The sequence below is a fragment of the Festucalex cinctus genome, chromosome 14 (genome assembly GCF_051991245.1).
Source record: "Festucalex cinctus isolate MCC-2025b chromosome 14, RoL_Fcin_1.0, whole genome shotgun sequence".
Classification (NCBI taxonomy): Eukaryota; Metazoa; Chordata; class Actinopteri; order Syngnathiformes; family Syngnathidae; genus Festucalex; species Festucalex cinctus.
In genome coordinates this window covers 12497447-12516006 of record NC_135424.1, presented here as the reverse complement: position 1 = coordinate 12516006, position 18560 = coordinate 12497447, and the positions used below count along the sequence as shown (strand labels likewise).

The window sequence follows — 18560 nt, the reverse complement described above, 5'->3', positions numbered from 1 at the left end:
AAGACTATGTATGAGACAATATACAGTAGTATGTATTCAAAATATGTCTTTTCCAAAACTCTTCGGCAAATCTTCCCCAGATGGGAAGAGAAATATAACTTATGAATCATTTACAAGACCAGTTAAGTTTATCTCACATATCTAAATAGGCAATATATTGAATGCATGCTTCATTGATCAAAACTGTTGTGGAACAACTTATCAAGCAGCCATCTTGAAGTACCATTTAAAGATTATTTTGCTTTCATCTACAGTCTCCACTCAGCTGAAAACCACTACAACATGATAAGACAGTCAATTTGGATGTCAACTCTGTAATCACACTGTCCACTAGATAAGTGCAACTTTTATTTATTTATATCGAGTCCCTGTTCGGCTTGTCGAAGATAATAGTTTCATTTTCCAGACAAAGTTTGCCAGTTATCCTCATTGTGGAGCAAATGTGACACATTTCTGCTTCATTAGGATTCGCTGGGTTGACAGAGATTGAGTCATGTGATGAATTCACAATGGCAAAGGGTTCCACCAACGGCTTTGCGTTGTCTTGTCATGTAATTTTGAAGCACACTGCTGATCAGGGGTGGCAGGAAAAGAATAGAGATGAATGTGTAAACCTTTTTTTTTACATTTATGATTTTAGTTTGGTACATTTTGACAATCTATCACAAATCCCTTTGTAGAATTATTTCAGTAAGATATATTAAAAACTGTTCAAATGTCTCTTATTGAGATGCTTCATTCCATACATGTTTATGCCATACATTCTTGCCGGTTTGTGGTAAATTTTGTGTTGTTATTGTCTTAACAGTGTGAAGTCGAGGGTGACTGAGAAAATGAAAAGAAGCCAAGGATGAGAGGCAGCAAAACTCTTAAACCATATGGAACACCAGAACCACTTAAAATGCAGATCAATGAAATGAATATCTGACCATGAATTACATCCATTGCTTTGTTACTGACTTGCTTTGAGAAATGTCCCTTCACAATTCCACAGAGACTTCCCAGAGGAATGTTTCTTTAGCCCTTTCAAAACCTGATCAGAAGCATTTCTAAACGAAGTTTCCCGGGGGTTCTATCAAGCACTCTTTATGGCTGGACTGGAAAATGAACCTTCAAGTAGTTTCTGATTTTTTTTAGAATAATACAAAGCTTTCTATAAGAGAAGCTTGAGATTGCACTTCCACTAAAAAGCACAAGAGGTCAGAGTTTCACTACAAATCCGAAGCGTCCAAAAATGAACGCTGCATGCCAGACGTGTACTCCTCATTGTTATCATCAAGACCACTGCTTGAAAGATGTCCCTTGAAATAAGTTTGCTTCAAACATCATTGAGTGAGTCATTAAACTATGATGAAAAGAGCAAAGGAGTTTAAATTTTAAATGACAGAAAATCCAAAGTGGAGCACTTAATGTGACTTGTGACATTAAACATCGATTGATATTGAGAAAGGGAACAGGAATAGCAAAATCGAAACATTAAAGTGGAAGACAACGTTAAACATCTCTTGATAATATGTTATATATACGTGACCTCACTAGTCTAAACATGACATTCTTATGAATATTACATTTGTGCAATATGAGTTATGCAGCAAAATCCAGCCGTTTTTAATCCATCTGAGGAGGCAGCACTGATCTATATGACTGAATAGCCGATAGGCCAAGACTTTTGCGGTCGAGGCCGCCATATTGCAACTCCCAAGAAACGTTTCTCGGCATACATCTATACAGTATTGAAATTGGAGAACATTTGAGACAGTACTTAGAAACAGCATGATTTATGGGGTTTTAAATTTATTAAACATAAACAAGAGGACTTCAGACATTTTACAACTTGCCTTAAGTAAGTATAAATTATATGCTTACAGGAGGAAACTTGTATGTATATATATATATATATATATATATATATATATATATTTATTTATTAAAGAATTAGAACTATAATTCAACCAAAGATGCCTCTGCCAAATCTAATATTAGGAACTGATAAAATGAAAAAGGGATATTGAAAGTAGCACATACCTTCCACTTTTTAATATTTATTTTAATTTATTTTATTTTTTACTTGTTAAAAAATAGTGATCACAGTAGCAAACCCCCCCAAATACCCCCCCCAATTCGCGAGGTGGGTGTAACAAGATGGCCGCCCTTTGACTTAAACGGCTTGCACAGGCATGTATGGGCTATTGGCTATCCGGTCATATATACAGGTCACTTGCTGTCAACTGAAGATGACATCACAGTTGCTCAGGGCTCAGGCAATGACCAATCACAGCTCGCGCGTTTTCTGAAGCTGACCTGTGATTGGTTGTTACTTGAGCAACTGTGATGTCATTTTCACTCGACAGCAAGTGGCAAAATGGCCGCCTTCTGATACTAATAAAAAAAATGCTGGAAATCATATTCCACTAACACAATATTAACCAGAACACTGTATTTAGACTAGATGGACTGCATTGAAGATTTTGTTTTAAACTGTTGTGTGACAAAGTTTTGTTCATATTACTTCTACTACTACATCAAGCATTGAAAAACTGATATGAACTGTGAAATATAAGATCCACAAGCTTTAGCTGTCACTTCATCAAAGCTTATGTCCACAGCGCATGGTGTGAGTCTGTAAGCTGTTGTACTGCTGCAAACTGACCACTGCAGATAAAGCACGCTGAAGGAAATGGCTTACTGGAATTTACCATCTGATCAGTGATATCACTGTTGTTTGCTAGGGGCCAGGCCATCGCCATTTTCAGCAGAGTTCAAGTCAAATGAAGACCATGTTTTTTGGCTGTAAGAAAAAGTACATTAAAAAAAAGGGGGTTAATGTGAAACATCAAAAATATATATTCATTATTACACCATTATGTATATTGTATATGTATACTTTCAAAACTAAATTTACTGTTTGATGTTAATGTATTACATATAGCGTAGCCATGCTTCATTAGAATAATCTATTAGGGACGTTCGATATCACTTTTTTTTCCAAACTAATGTCAGTACAAGTACTCAACTCTTGAGTAGTCACCAATACTGACACAAGTACCGCTACCACTAAAAGTTTTGATACATCAAACGTCCTCAAAAAACAATATCTTAATACCTATGCCTATTGCTACTCATGCATCCCTTGCAATTATTTACATGTCCGACCGCATTAAATTTCCATATTTGCTCATTATTGTGCTTATATTATAGTTGCATTAGTGTACATTTGGACAGCGTCATATTCAAAGGAGGCCCTATAGCTGAATGCTGCTGTCTACTTGATAAAGTGGCTATTGTATAGTACAGTATGCATTATTGCCATATAGTTCATAGTTGTATCATATTAAGATGCAAAATGGCAAATTATTAAACAATATAAATTCAGTGAAGTAATGCACACATTATGGTTCTGTATTTTGCTGATGTCAGGCCGAAACCTCATAAGTAATAATTTGGTGAATTTCCTTTTTTTTTTTTGTTTCCCCCAAAAATGTATACTGTTGGTCAGTCCACATGTGGGGGTGTTATTTTAATAAATTATTGATCAATCAAAAGTATTGAAAAGTGGCTTGCTCTATATATCAAAATGACTTGTCATATTACAGTGTCAAATCTCAGATTTATTAGTTTCTATAAAGGTAAAATGACACCAGTTTCATGAATAAATTTACTTTAAGTTATGTATGTGAAGCCCCAATCCACTAGCATTGAAAGTCATCTTTACTTTCAAAAGAAATGACAGTAACCAGATCCCAGGATGGATGTTTTGAATGATCTAAAACATTTCCAATGGAATACTTTGAATGAGATATTCGTCATCTCCTGGAAGTTTTTGTTGATATGGAACTCAAACTTGGAGCAAATGGCAAGAGACAAGACTGCCATCCAGCCAGACTAGTGTTCCACTCTCCAGCTCTTAACAAGCATAGTAATACATCAGTCAAAAGCAATAATTTTACCATTAATGAAATTCCAATTTGCCTTCAGTGCATTTCACGTTGACATTTTCCACATTGCAACAGCAGCTTGATAAAGTTTTTAAAATGCAAAAACGCATCTGAGAGGCTAAAGAGCAGCCCGGGTGTCAGCGTGCCTGGCAGAGGACTATGGTACTTAATTTTTATCGCCATATGCCCAGGGCATTGGAAGCCTGAATGTTAACATTGGCTCCATTTTCATTATCATCGTATGATTATGGATTTTACTGCATTTAGCTGATAATACAATTCGGCTCTCACCTTAAAAGTATTGGCTCCGAGGTTTCATTTCTGCCCAAATGAAAATTTCATTTGACAAACAAGTATAATTAGGCCACACTTCTTATTCAGTGTCAGTCTGTTTTCTGATTGAACTTAGACCAATTTGCTGCCACTAAATGAGTTTGAATAATTTCCATTCTGAATGTCTCGGGGACATTAGCTGTAGGAGTGCTAAGTGGCAGCGTGCTTTTTGAAGTTCCTGATTATTTGATGCCACCCTAGTCTACCTATATACATTTTCAGCTAACTTCAAAGTTAACAAAGGAAAAAAGGCGCCACACAGCCTACCTTGGAGTACAATGAAAATGTGAGTGTTTTTGCCCAGGTCTAGAAGGCAAAGTGAAAATTACTTTAATAAGTGTGTAATGTATTTCGTTAGCTTCAATCCTTTTGGCTTCCTCACTTTATTTCTTTGATGTGGTCACTTGTATTGTACGGAATGAGCGGATTTGTTTCCAAAACTAGAATAACTAATATTGCAATATGGTTATATTAAACCTCCTAATTGTTATGTAAGACAGGAATTATAAGAGGATCTGAATTAGCAGGCTCTAATATGATATTGACAACAACAATTTCTTCTCAGTAAATGAGTTAATACCAATTAGGAAGTTTTAAGAGAGTGCAGCAGATTACTGAGGTTGAAAATCACTTAATAGCACTCCTGCGGAAAGAAAATAGGTTGTTTTATATATGTAGATTTCTTTAATGGATTTACTAGATTATCTTGAATCTATTCCATCAGAGATAATCCAATCTTTCTCACCAAAATAAACACCAACACAGACAGAAATTGAATGCGAGGAATGAGCTGTATAAACTGCAAGGGCAACAGCAATGGAAGGATCACAAAGTGCAGATTGATGAGAGGAAATGGGGATTTTGACAATGTGATTTAAATATGAGAGCAAGGGGGAAATGAGAATAATTTACGTGGTTAAAAGAGTACTGCGTGTCAATAAAGGCCAGAATTACATTTCATTATCATAAATACAGGAAGCCAAATAGTAGCTGGGTTATGGAGAAGTTGAAGAATGAGACAGTTATCCTCCGAAGCAGCGCTTTCTCTCTCCACAAGGATACGCTCCGTCTCTCCCAGACATAATTTTATTGGGGAAAGATTTCTGACAAGGCCCATGGTCTCAAGGTTCAATCTACACTATTACAGTTATTTACAGTACAGAAAATTTGAAATAACATCAAGGGGTCGACAGATTCAATTCGAAAGAAGCCTCTGAATGTGCAATTGTGCATTTGCAATTATTTTCCATTGTACAACTTCAGACGCCTTTGCCTTGTCTCCAGATATATAAATAGTTGAGAAAGGGAGGAAAATATGATCATCGTCATATCGTTTCAACAAGCTGCACCTGACTGATGTAACTTTGATTAATAATGGTGGTGAACTTGAGGACCCAAGTGCAGGGAAGCGGAATCTCAAAAACAATGTATTTGCATTTTGTAATAAAGAAACACAAGGAAAGCAAAAACGATCACAACTACTGGTACTACCAAAAATTACAGAGAACCCCGGCGTGACATAATACGACAGCAACCGCAATGAACCAGCACAGACCGAAAGAAAACGGATGAGATAATGACAACGAGGCACACCTGGACAAGACACAAGTGGCCACAAGGAAGAGGGTAGACAAGAACAGGTGGAAATGAAGACCTAACGAGTTGACTAGGGACACAGATAAACATGAGAGACCAATAAACAAACAAAACAAAACAACAATTTGCTTGGGATGTTTGGGATGACTGGGATATATTACTACGAATGACTTCACAGACGTCACTCTTCGGGCTGAAAATTTCCAGTCAAAAAGGGGCTGACCCAACTTTTTGGGTTAAATAAATAACTCAAAAAGGTGGGTCAAAGAAATAACCAGTGCAACAACTTATTTTTTTTTTTTTGAGGGGTGGGGTGGGACTTAAACCAAAGAGATATTTACTTAAAGATGGGTTGTGGCCTTTTTGTCCCCATTTGGGTTACTTTTTACTGAACTGTTTTTAAAAATGTTCACTGCTTTTAAAGTGTTCACTCTCTAAAACAACCAAAATTAAGGTGTTTTTTTTCTTTTTGAGTGGGGATAACTGGTAGATATTATTATGAACTACTTTACAGTATCCACTCCAAATACAGTTGAGTGGAAAATAACCAGAATGGGATTTAAAAAAAAAAGAAAAAAAAAAAAAAAGAAAGACCTGCCTAGCTTTTTGGGTTAAACAAATAACCTAAAATGAATAACCCATATAAACCTAATTTAGTTTCATACAAAACAACTTAATTTTGATGGGTTATTTACCACAAAAGTTGGGTTGATCACTTTTTAACCCCATTTGGGTTATTTTTAACTGAACTGTTTAAAATGTTCATTCTAAAATAACAAAAATCAATTGTATTTTAGGGTTGTATTGTGGGTTATTTATTTGACCCAACGTTTATGTTAATAAATTAAAAAACAAAAACAAAAACAAAAACAAAAAAAAAAACTGAAAATTGGGTCGGTCCTTTATGACAAAATTTGTATTACACTTGACAAAGTTTTTTTTTTTTTTTTTTTTTTTTTTTTTTTTTTTTAAGCATTCATTCTAAAATAAGTAAAATCAATTCAGAAAGTTATGTCAAATCGACCTAATTTTTGACCTATTGTGTAAGCGCCATGCCTTGTTGGTTAACATGTTAAATAAAAACACAAATATATGATTTATATAATAGCAGTAAATACTGATGACACAACAGTAAAATATGTCCTTGAACTGATTCTTAGCTTGCCAGGAGGAAATCCCTGCGATAAATGCATTTTGGAATTATTAATGGTAAAAAAAAACACAATAATAAGCAATTTAAATACAACTACATGCGCAAAAACTGAATTGCAAGTTTCTTACTTAATTCCGATGAGAACAAATTACATCATTATATGGAAGCTCACCAACAAGCTGTCGCGTAAACAAAAAAGTTTAAAAAGTAATGAGAACATGCTGATGAACTGTCATCTCCCAATGGTAAGGATTTCCAGCGATTAAATCTCTCAAAGCCCACTCAACAAACACTGATAAAGCCAAAATCTGATTTTGGTATCTACAGCCCACAGTTTGCGTCGCTATCCATAAGAAAGCTGCTTAGCCTTGGCAGCTGGTGCATATTTGAATGACTCCAGTCGGTGACAGCAGAGCAAACGATACCTCTGACTCAAGTAGTTCACAGCATTATGGATTCATGTGCGGAAACAATGCGTACCCTTTGAAGCCGTAATTATTAAAGCAACTCAAATCCAGTTGAAGGAGCTCTTTTAGCAATGATAGTGGAATGAATGACACGGCATTGGGAGTTTACTCAGCCTCAATAAGCATACGAGTCTGCCCATTCAAGATGTGCAGTTAAATCCCAGGTGAGTGACAGGTGCCAGCGACAGGGCTGTTAGGAGGGAGCGTTTGTTGATATAACCATGTTTTCCTCTCTTTGAGCGCCTGATCTGCAAAGGTACACATAAAGGCCCTCCTTCAGCAATGCACACAGAGCACTTGGAAAGGAGCACATAAAATGCTCCCCCCACCCCTCGCACCTCCCTACACATTAAACAGTGTGGAGGAGGTGCAATGGAAGCAGAAGAGGGAGAGGCTGGGGGGACTCAAACAAACGCCGGAGAGTGGCAAGTTTGCATTTGCCCACACCAACAAGCTCCTATCTCATTAACAAACCGCTGAAATAAAAGAGCGCTTTTTTGGCTCACAGCTATAAAAAAAAAAAAAAAAAAAAAAAATTATCATAGTGATGATGTTTCTCAGCCGTCAACAGAGCTGTGATAACGTTGTTTGATGATGACTTTCCCATGAATGTTAAGCAGCCGCCGCGGCAGAGGAAAGGAGCTTATCAGCGCCTAATGCCCATCTCTAATTCCTGCCCTTCTTGAACTAGCCATTTTCTAACAGCATTAACTGTCAAATTTACATCCCGTCTTAATGCCACTAAAGAGTACGGGGGATGAAGAGTAAATGACAGCAGTGTAATGAGGAAGGCAAGGCATTCCGTCTCCCACTTTCGCTCCCCCTCGCTTTCTCCGTGGAAAAAATGATTTTGACAATATCCTGCTCCTGTGCCGTGACGCCATGATGGAGAGCTTACCTGTGAACTTACAATACTCGAAAGGTAGGGTAATAAGGTAATAAGCAGTGTTTGTAAAGAAAAAAAGTGTACTATATATTAAAACACAACCTTAAAGGCTGGAGGGGAGCAATGAGAATTCATATGACAAAAACTCATGTCATATTTGCTTTATTTCTAACATATTTGCTAAATTAAATTATAGCATTTTCCACTTTCAGGCAACATTACTTTGCTGGCTTTTAATAGATATTTGATGCATTAAGGTAATAATTCCAGGAGACAATCAGTTCTGACATTCAAATCAAATTGTTGCCACAGCTTCAATCTGAAAACAAATTCAGTCATAAATTATAACCTTTACTCTGGACAAGCTGTGGACATCTTTTCAATTATTTCTTTTTATGATGAAATCCCGTGAAACATTATTTTTCTTTTCATTACAGTCTCATCTATAATGAGGATAATATGGTGAACGGGTGCATAATAATGAACAATTCTGGCTATACAATTTTGATTTAACCACAAGGTTTCTTGTGCCTAAGATGGCATTTAAGCTTCCGACCCTGAATGCTATTATCCTAATTAAATCATTAGGTAATATTTCATTTTTTTTCTTAATGGTTTCTTGTCGGCAACTATTAACCTATACCTTATTTCCGTGTACGTTATAATTATAACAATATTATAATAATATAATATAATATATATATATAATATATAATAATATTCAAAAATGACATATTCACCATCAAATATTAACTCATTATTTACAGATTTGCATTGAACGGGTTCATATTTATCACGTCATTGTCTACTATATGATTAAGTTCAGTGTGCATGGAATCATAATAGCGCTGCTCCTTTTTCTCACAGGAAAATTAAAGTAATGATACAGAAAAAAAAGCAGGTACCTTCCTTCTTATGCTATAATCAACCATACAAGTGAAACTTATGAATATGTAGTCCATTTCATCTGAGAGGTCAGTCTGGCGGGGCAGCCTAGTCCAGATTAAATCTGCGGCTACGCTCATCTGATGGGACCAAATAAAGACTCAAATTTGGCTAATTTCATGCCAATCTGGTTGGCTCCAGTGAAATTATGCAGGAGGAAAAGTGGCTGTAATTATTTAGAATGAATATATAAAACTGAAATCAAGTTGAAAGGCCTTCTCACCTTTGGAAGATAATGATTTTAATTAAAATGTATCACTATCAGCATATGTAACATCAAATATGGCACAATATGTGCTCATTGGTGATGGAGAAATGACTATGACAGCCAATGACCGTATACATTTGTGCAGCATGTTCAGTGCCGCAGAGGCCTTGAAATATGAGTTACCTGATTTACAAATACTTTAGGCTGATATTTTTTCCTTGACTTGCAAGCAAAAAATCAATATATGAGAATTACATGGGAAATAAACTCAACATACTTTATATCAATGCAAACATACAGTACCATGGACACATCCAATATTAGTTGGTACAGTATGTAAAATATGATCATTATTTTCGGTTTCAGCGGCTTGCACAGTTTATAGTCAAAAATCTTCCTCAACTCAAAATATACAGTATATACAACCTAATGACCAAAATGAGACTTTGCAGATTTTGCAGGAGCACAGAACAACCTACAAAACGGACATTTTGTTTTGAAGTCGGACAATATTAGAATTCAACAAAAACCTCTAAATTTGCATAAAACTTTTGTGGCTGAAAAAGCCGCTGAAAACATACCTCATTTCGGTGAGTATCAAATGATAAATATTGGGTGTTTATTTAATATTTAATCAAGAGACAAAAAGCATATTGTGCCATCCATCATCATACCTCATAGCTCAGTTCAAACAAATTCACACAGTGTACTCGGTTATTTTTATTATTTTTTGGCTTTTTTTGTGAAAAGTTATTCTAAAAAATAGCTAGCCACAACATCAGCAAAAATTAGAATAAAATGAGAAAATACACCAGCAGACACATTCAAAGCAGTAACCAGCCCTGTTCGAATACTTTTTGTCCAGTTTTACTGTTTATGTTGTTGTTATCAACTATCTTCTTCTTCGTCTTCTTCTTCTTTGTCTTTTTCATCGTCTTCATCGTCTTCTTCGTCTTCATCGTCTTCTTCTTTGTCTTCTTCTTCATCTTCTTTGTCTTCTTCGTCTTCATCGTCTTCTTCTTCGTCTTCTTCATCTTCTTCTTTTCTTCATCTTCTTTGTTTTCATCGTCTTCTTCTTCATCTTCTTCTTTGTCTTCTTCGTCTTCTTCGTCTTCTTCGTCTTCACCGTCTTCTTCTTCGTCTTCTTTTTCGTCCTCGTCTTCGTCTTCTTCTTCTTCTTCTTCTTCTTCTTCTTCTTCTTCTTCTTTGTCTTGTTCATTTTCTTCGTCTTGTTGTTGTTGTTGTTTTGTTGTTGTTGTTGTTCTTCTTCTTCTTCTTTTTACATTTTAAAAGGTTTACTTATTTTTATATTACTCTTACAAGTCCTAGTATTACAGTGTATCACTGCACTACTTCTCTTGTAGGACAGTTAAAAATGTTAAAAGGCCTATACATAGACAAACTAAACATACATTTACATTTCAAGACTATTTGCACTACATATTAACATTACACATTAACAACGAATCTAAAGTAGGTGTTTATATGCAACCAGTGTTTCTAAACCTGCATTTAATCTGTTTCCCAGCATTCCATGCTGCAAAGACATCTTGTCATTTCAAAAGGCAGAGTATGGTGAAAGATCACCTATTAACCAGGAATTTGGAGGAGGATGCAGCTGTGCTTCTCCCTCCTTGCCTCCCTGTACAGTTGGCTGGTGCTCAGCTCTGCCTGTGGGCACAGTAGATTTGACACAAGAGTGCTGATGAATCTCATCAGTTTAATGTGTTTATGCTTGCTAAGCCCTAAAAGCTTATTGGTGCTCAATGGAGTGCTACAAAGTTACCTCATTTTCTCCCTTGGTAGTCTGTCGCCGCGTGGCCTCTTACTTGGTCTCCTATATAGACGCAGACTGTCAGTACCTTGGGCACGCTGTCTCTGTGATTTGTGTTATCGAGCACAAAATAGACCTTGACGCAAATACAGTGAGCACAGATATTACCGTTTCTTTCAGCACCTCATGTCTCTCACCCTCCACATTGATCCCTTTTTACAGTCTTTTCACACTAAATACTCCGGTCTTATCTTCAGTTGCCCCCACCTCGCCTGTCTCCTATTGGAGCCAAAGAGACTGGCTGCCTATATGACAGCTAACACCCCGTATTAATTCAAATGTCATGCCTCCAAATCAATATTGTAAAACAGTTTAAACACAACTCATCACTGATGCGGTAAGTGTTTTTTTTTTTTTTTTAGGTGACAGGTAAGTTCAAAGGAGATGCAGCTGAATAGTATGATTGAATTATCCCAAGTGAGCACGGGACAAAAAAAGCACAAACTGTTGCTTCATTGACACAATTGCAAATTATCCACACTGTCATGATTTCTGCTGCTTAAACGCAGGGGTGCTGGAGCCTATCCCAGCCGGCTTTGGGTACACCCTGAACAGGTTGCCAGCCAATTGCAGAGCACAGAGAGACGAAAACAACCACTCACACACACAATTACAGCCAGGGACAATTCAGAGCGCCCAATTACCCTGCCATGCATGTCTTTGGAATGTGGGAGGAGGCTGGAGTAGACCCATTGTTCAACTTGGCATTGCAAATCATGCCGATCGGAGGCTGACTCCCATCACTCAGCTTACTTAAGAACACACCTGGCTGTAACATGTTAAACTAATAGACATTCATTTGGGAGAGAATCTGTCAAGAGAAGGGAGGAGGGTTATCAGTGCTTCTGAAATAGCTTCACTCCACCTGATTATGATTATTCAGCTTTGTTGGGTGAAATAGCCAGAGAAGAGGGATGCTGGGTAATGAACTTCTGCAACAAAAGGTACGCAATTACACCGTAAAAAGTTTCTAAGAGTTACGGCGGTGAAACAGCAAACGCCTAATAATTGCTGAATATTCTGCTTTGTGTGTGACAAATAGGGTCGTGTCAAAACCTTGTGAGGGTCGGCCGTGTTCGCATATGCTCATTGAGAGACATTGTTCCAAAGGATACGGATAGAATGTGACAAATTCTGTCAGAGTAAATATGGTTTAATAAATGAATTAGCTTCATAAATAATGGCTGTAATGACATTTTAGGGGACAATAAGCCAGAGCGTTGTCAGGAAATAGTTGATGTATGAGTTTCATGCTTCAGCGGTTCCTCAAAATGAACAGGCTCGGGAAGATAGCAGGGGCCTGCAACTAGCCTATTTCCTCGAATTATCTACTTGTTGTCAATTTGCACAGTGGAATTACACATGCAAATTGAACTGCCTGCACAAACACCACTTGGAGATGATAAAAACAAATTAACAAAGGCTATAGAAGGAGGATTTATTTCACTGGCTAACCAGGGTCAAGCAATACATGTATTTTACAATTGTGTGCACCCAATTCGGGTGTAATTATGTCAGCGAATTATTTCTTGTAGTCGTATTTCTCCCCAACGTTCTCCTGCAACGTGTAATTAACTTCATATTCTGACGAATAAATAAACATTTTGATTTGCAGATCACTAATCTCACTTCTAAATGGCTGCAATACACAGAAAGGTCAAAGATGAAGAGTTTAGTGAAGCTTCTGGCTTAAATGGCGATCAGTCTACATAGCACAAGTGTTAAAATATCTACTATCACGTCTTAACATCTTACCTCCTATTGGCGAGGACCTCCATGTTTGCTATTAGATATCTAATTTACTTTGTACACACAGTGCTAATCTGCCCTAATGAATTCTGCCACACCACGCCAGATCGAAATGACTTAAAATTATTACCACTTCTGCAGATTTGCCTTCCCTCATTTGAGGCTCAATTTGGTAGGCTCGCAAAAACAGTCTGTCACAGCAAGATACTAATAATTAGGGTTTTAAGATGATTAGTTTATCTCTGTGCTCTTACAGGCCTGACTCTTATCCACCATGGCCAAAACTTAATAAGAAACTCGAAGTTTTAAAGAGCCAACTCCAAATTACCAAGAAATGATGGAAATAATGAACTGGGGCAAGTGAGGAAAGAGAGAGACAGAGAGGTCGCTGGCAGGAAATTTACATCACATTATTCAAGAGTGAATTACAGCACAAAGTCTGGTGATCAATATGTATGTTATTTGCACTGGTAATGGTAAAAATAGTGTAGCATTAGTGAGACCTTAGGACTCTAATTTAGTTTTAGATGCTACTCATCATCAACTAGTCACACGTCATTAAAGTTCCTGTAATGCTGAGTGAATGATACCAGTTAATGGTTGTACATTTTAGAGGATGAGTTTGAAATGTTCCATGTTCAAGATGACATTCAATATAGCATCAGGCTTATCTGTCCAATTTAATGTGCACTGCACTTTGCAAAACTCATCTCTCATTTGCGGTAACAGGAGGTCAAGGACACTTCAAGGTCCCTGTGATTCTTTCTTTCTTTCTTTCTTTCTTTCTTTCTTTCTTTCTTTCTTTCTTTCTTTCTTTCTTTCTTTCTTTCTTTCTTTCTTTCTTTCTTTCTTTCCCCACAATGCTGCCTCATTTCTGCAAAAATATTTTGGTAAAAAATAACGGATGGGCATAATATTCATGTAGTGGATTAATTTGGCGTTACGTATTCTTTGAATGGCATAGATTTAATCAATCATGTCTTGAAGTTATTGTCACATTCTGATTGTAACTAACGCTGAAGAAATTGCATTTGAATATTTTTCTTATCTTCAGGACTGTATAAATAATCTAGAATGTAATCAATAAAAATACTGATAGTTTACCTGGAAACATTTTCTTTCCTTAAACCTTGCTCTCTATACCTCATAAGGCACAAAACAGTCTTATTGCAGCTTTGGAATATGATGTTACCAAAAGAAAACTTAATGGGAACGAGTGTGAAAGAGCTATTTAAGGGTAGATGTGCATGTAGCAGTGCTCTGGGTTATACAAGATTTGCATGCTAATCATCCTAATAATAACGTAATGCCCAAAGCAAGGACGGCCATTGAAGGAAGCTTATCTCACCAGGAATATGGCACAAAAATAGGTTAACATTTGAAGGCGTCCTTGTAATTTATGGACCTCACCTCATTTAGCAGTACATCTACTAAAACCTGCATGCGTCCTAACCCCAAACACTAGATTGGGGGCTTAAAACTAGCTTGGATTGTTGCCAGAAATGTTCGCTCCAAATATACATTCATACAAATATACTGACACAGCTGAGAGCTTTTGAGATTGCTCATTGCCTCGCATCCGAAGTGTCAGACTTTAAAAAGTAGTTTAAGGGATACTTGACTCATTAAACAATTTTCAGCAGTAAAAAGTTAATATTTTTGTCTATAATTAATGTGGTAACTTAAAAATTTTTCATGTACAATTAATATCTTTAAAAAGTATTTTTTCTACTTGCTGTCGGCTGATGATGACATCACCTGTGCTGAGGAAGTAGGTAATGACCAATCATGGCTCAGTTTACTGACCAAACACAGAAAACAGGTGAGCCATGATTGGTCGTTACCTACTTCCTCAGCACAGGTGATGTCATCATCAGCCAACAGCAAGTAGAAAAATTACTTTGTACTAATTACTACATACATATACATTGTATAGACAAAATATGAACTTTTTACTGCTGAAAATTGTTCAATGAGTCAAGTATCCCTCTAAAGACCTGATTGTATTTTGCAGGAAATGAGAGCGAAATGTTTTCTCTTTTAAACTGCAACAACAGGTGTTCCCCCATTGTTACAGTCTGCACCTGTCAGAGAAAGTGAACTCCCGCAAGCATTGGTTGGTTGCCAGCCAATCTAAGAATAATTCAGAATAACTAAAATCACATAACTACAAACATCCATTTCAGTGGGGGGCATTTAGTTATTTAACAAACAATGAGGCAAAGGCTAGCAAAAGATAATGTGCAAGCAAACTAACCAGATTTGACCTTTGCATTTTTCACACACAGAAAAACACTGGACTGGAACACAATTTTTTAGAATACAAATGATGCAAATGATGAAGCAGGACAGCATAAAACGGCATTCAAGGAGGGAATTGACATTTTCAAGAATGCTGCCGTTTCAAATTTATTAACTTTATTCTGAAGGGAACAAAATTGTTTAGTTTAGTTCGGTGACAGTGTAGTAATATATCTATATATGTCGTACTGTACCTAGTTCTGTAGGTGCTGCAAAGTAAACCAACATTTCTGTAGTAGGGTAGCTTCTTCTTATTATTACTCTGATTATTATTATTATTATTATTATTATTATTATTATTATTATTATTATTATTATTATTATTATTATTATTATTATTATGTGCTGCAGTATAGCAAGTACGAATGTGATTGGGTATTCAATTCACATGACTGGGTCTCATCCAATTGGTGCGCTAGTTCTCGTGACGTCACAATGTTTACGCGGAAATGTGAGCTTCTACTCGTTGTGGCTGGTGAAATATGGATAATATCGCAAAATCGGTCCGTTTTGTCACTTTAATGGAATAACGTGCGTTGTTTGTAACGTAACGCGTATTAGTATGTACAGCGGTCTTCTGCCCAAGGGTTTAACAGAAGACGACCTCAGTCCGGATGAGCAGGAAGAGGAGCATGAGAGTGAAGTGGATAGAAACGACAGCCCAGTCGTGAAGACTCCCACGGTTGTCGATAATACAAATGAACTCTCGACATGTTGCATGCCTGGTATATCCCAAGAAACGTGGCAAGTATGTTGCATATACGAGCTATTCTTCATTCGTGGTTTGCTGTTACTTAGCGTAATAATGCAGCTAGGGAGGCTTTTAATTGATCACATCCAGCGTTTCTACTGGATGTCAAGCTTATAAAATGTAGATATGATGTAAGTCTGAAAGCAATACTCTTGTGAATTTACTGTGCTGTGTATTCAAGAAATTTAATGATCTACGTAAGAAGAAAGAAGAGACGAAGATGAAAAACCCGAGGAAAAAAAGAAGAAAAAGACGACAATGCAAGAAAGGTGTTGACAGTTATCTGTGGTAACTGCATTTCCTCATAGTGGCCATGCTTTTTTTTTTAAGCAACTTTTTCTTTTCTTTGAAACAGGTTTATTTGGCTAAAGGCCAATTTATGAAATTATACTGATTTATAATATTATATATTTTCCCTTGAATTATTAAACTATAAAACAAATAAAATCATAAAGAGGAAAAACAGAAAATGGCCAGAACTGACACAGATTGGGAGGAACTAATCTGAAGATGTGTCCAGTACCATAAAAATTGATTCACAAAACAAACTGGAACACAAATTTTTCTGAAGGAAATTAAAGTTTGGCAGCTGTTTCGGGAGAAGTGCTTTTTTGTTCCTCCAGGCCACTATTTGTGGAAATGCAATACTTTATAGTTTGTAGACAAGCAGCAGCCTAACGCAATATTATGGTTTACAGCTCCTCACCTACAGCATAATACTGTATTACTTTAACATACATAGAAAACTATGGACACCTTATTGTGTATGTGTTGATGATGCTGTGTACATGATGATAACAATGTCTGTCATGTTACTTGACAGGAACAGAGGGCATCGAGCCAACAGAGACAAGGTACCAAATTGTCCTAATATCACTTCACTTAACATAATGCAAAATAAAAGAATGAGTACTGAATATTATGTTGAAGGTTCATAAAATTTTCTCGTCCACACTACTGCAACTATATTTTCTTGTCAGCAGAGAGCGTCAGGAGGAGCTGGAAAAGCACTGGGATGGGCTTAAGCAATATTTTGGTGTAAATGATCGATTTCATCCCCCTGCATGTTCCAACCCCCCTGTACAGGTAATAAAACCCCTCTGCCTTCCATCTTATCTACGAGTGAGGTTTAACGCGGTGTCTGTCGCTGCTGTTGGTAACACTGTCACATCCTTTGTGTTTCCATGCCACCATGTTCTTTCATTGTTTTTATATGATATGACATCTGGATTAGAAAAATCCTCCCGGAGACTCAACCTGACATTGAGTAGAATATTAAGGATTATGTTCAGCTACATTTAGTGATAAGATTAGAGGCACACTCCTTTCTTGTGTGGTTGAGATTAAAGTCAGATGTAGGGTTCTCCTCCACTGTGCAAATCCTCATAAAAATCCAAATTTTGCTTAGCAAGAGGAAGAAGGGTTTGAGTAAGTACTTATGGAGGCTATGAAAATAGCACATTTTCCTCCAGTATGCCTCACAAGTCATGCATTTTTATTTTCAGACGCATTGGAAACTGCAAATGAAGCAAAATGTGTGCAAGATTAATGAGCATTATAACTGACCCAGAGAATAAAAGCTGCTCTCATTTCAGTTTGAAATGATTGTCGTAATTATTTTGGGTATATTCATATTTCATTAAACTGAGACTGGGCTGAATTAGTTTCATTCTGATGGGTGCAACCATGAATAGATAAAGAAGCTGAATGAATCCAAAACTTTTTACATTTGTATAATGAGCCACTCTTCATCCCTCAAATGCATTTTCTCATGATTCATATATAATTTTCATCCATCTTGTACATCGTGGTATCCTCACTAGGGTCGATCCCAGCTGACTTCAGGCGAGAGGAGGTTTACACCATGTTCTGGTCGCCAGCCGATCATAATCATATTTAATTTAATTACTTAAAATAATGAATGTCTTAGTTTTCCTTACGAGAGGTAAAATACAGATCTCGGCCAATTTTGAGAATTGCAGCAAGTTATGGCAAGTGATGATGAGGTGTGAAATGTTTTCGGTAATCAACACTATTTTCCTCATGTGATATATTCTGAGTTGAGGTCCACAAATGTTTCATCAAAGGGGACACAGTTGTAGCAACCTCCTTCACTCGTATTTTATTTTAAATGTGATGATATTTTGGGGCTGAAGAAATCTGGCGGTCTGCTGCCGCAGATAGGCTCATCACAGCAGAACTGCCTTGCAATCACAAAGCTCTGCTTCGTCCCGTAATGGAAATTTGTAATTAAAGTGACATTTATGTTTGGTAATCTCCTGTAGCATTTTTAAGATTTCCCCACTAATATCCAATCAAAAAGGTTTTCATTTGTGAGGGGAAATCTACATATTTGTAGTAATGGCAATCATATTAAAAATACGGCCCTGGGGACTTTTGAA

General features: G+C 36.7%; 1 protein-coding gene across 8 annotated transcripts in view; it reads left to right on the top strand.

Annotated features, from left to right (window-relative positions):
• The first annotated feature begins 15836 nt into the window (after positions 1-15836).
• fam204a (family with sequence similarity 204 member A) overlaps positions 15837-18560 on the top strand; it is a 48921-nt gene continuing 46197 nt past the window's right edge. For 7 of the 8 annotated variants that reach the window (XR_013278518.1, XR_013278517.1, XR_013278521.1 and 4 more), the window contains exons 1-4: positions 15837-16155; positions 16340-16427; positions 16982-17012; positions 17139-17244. Coding sequence is in view for 3 of the 8 variants with exons in the window: in XM_077496050.1 (XP_077352176.1) it covers positions 15970-16155; positions 16340-16427; positions 16982-17012; positions 17139-17244 (411 nt within the window). In the remaining 5 variants the exon portion in view is untranslated. The remainder of the gene's footprint in view (positions 16156-16339; positions 16428-16981; positions 17013-17138; positions 17245-18560) is intronic. The other variant, XM_077496051.1, reaches the window with a different exon arrangement.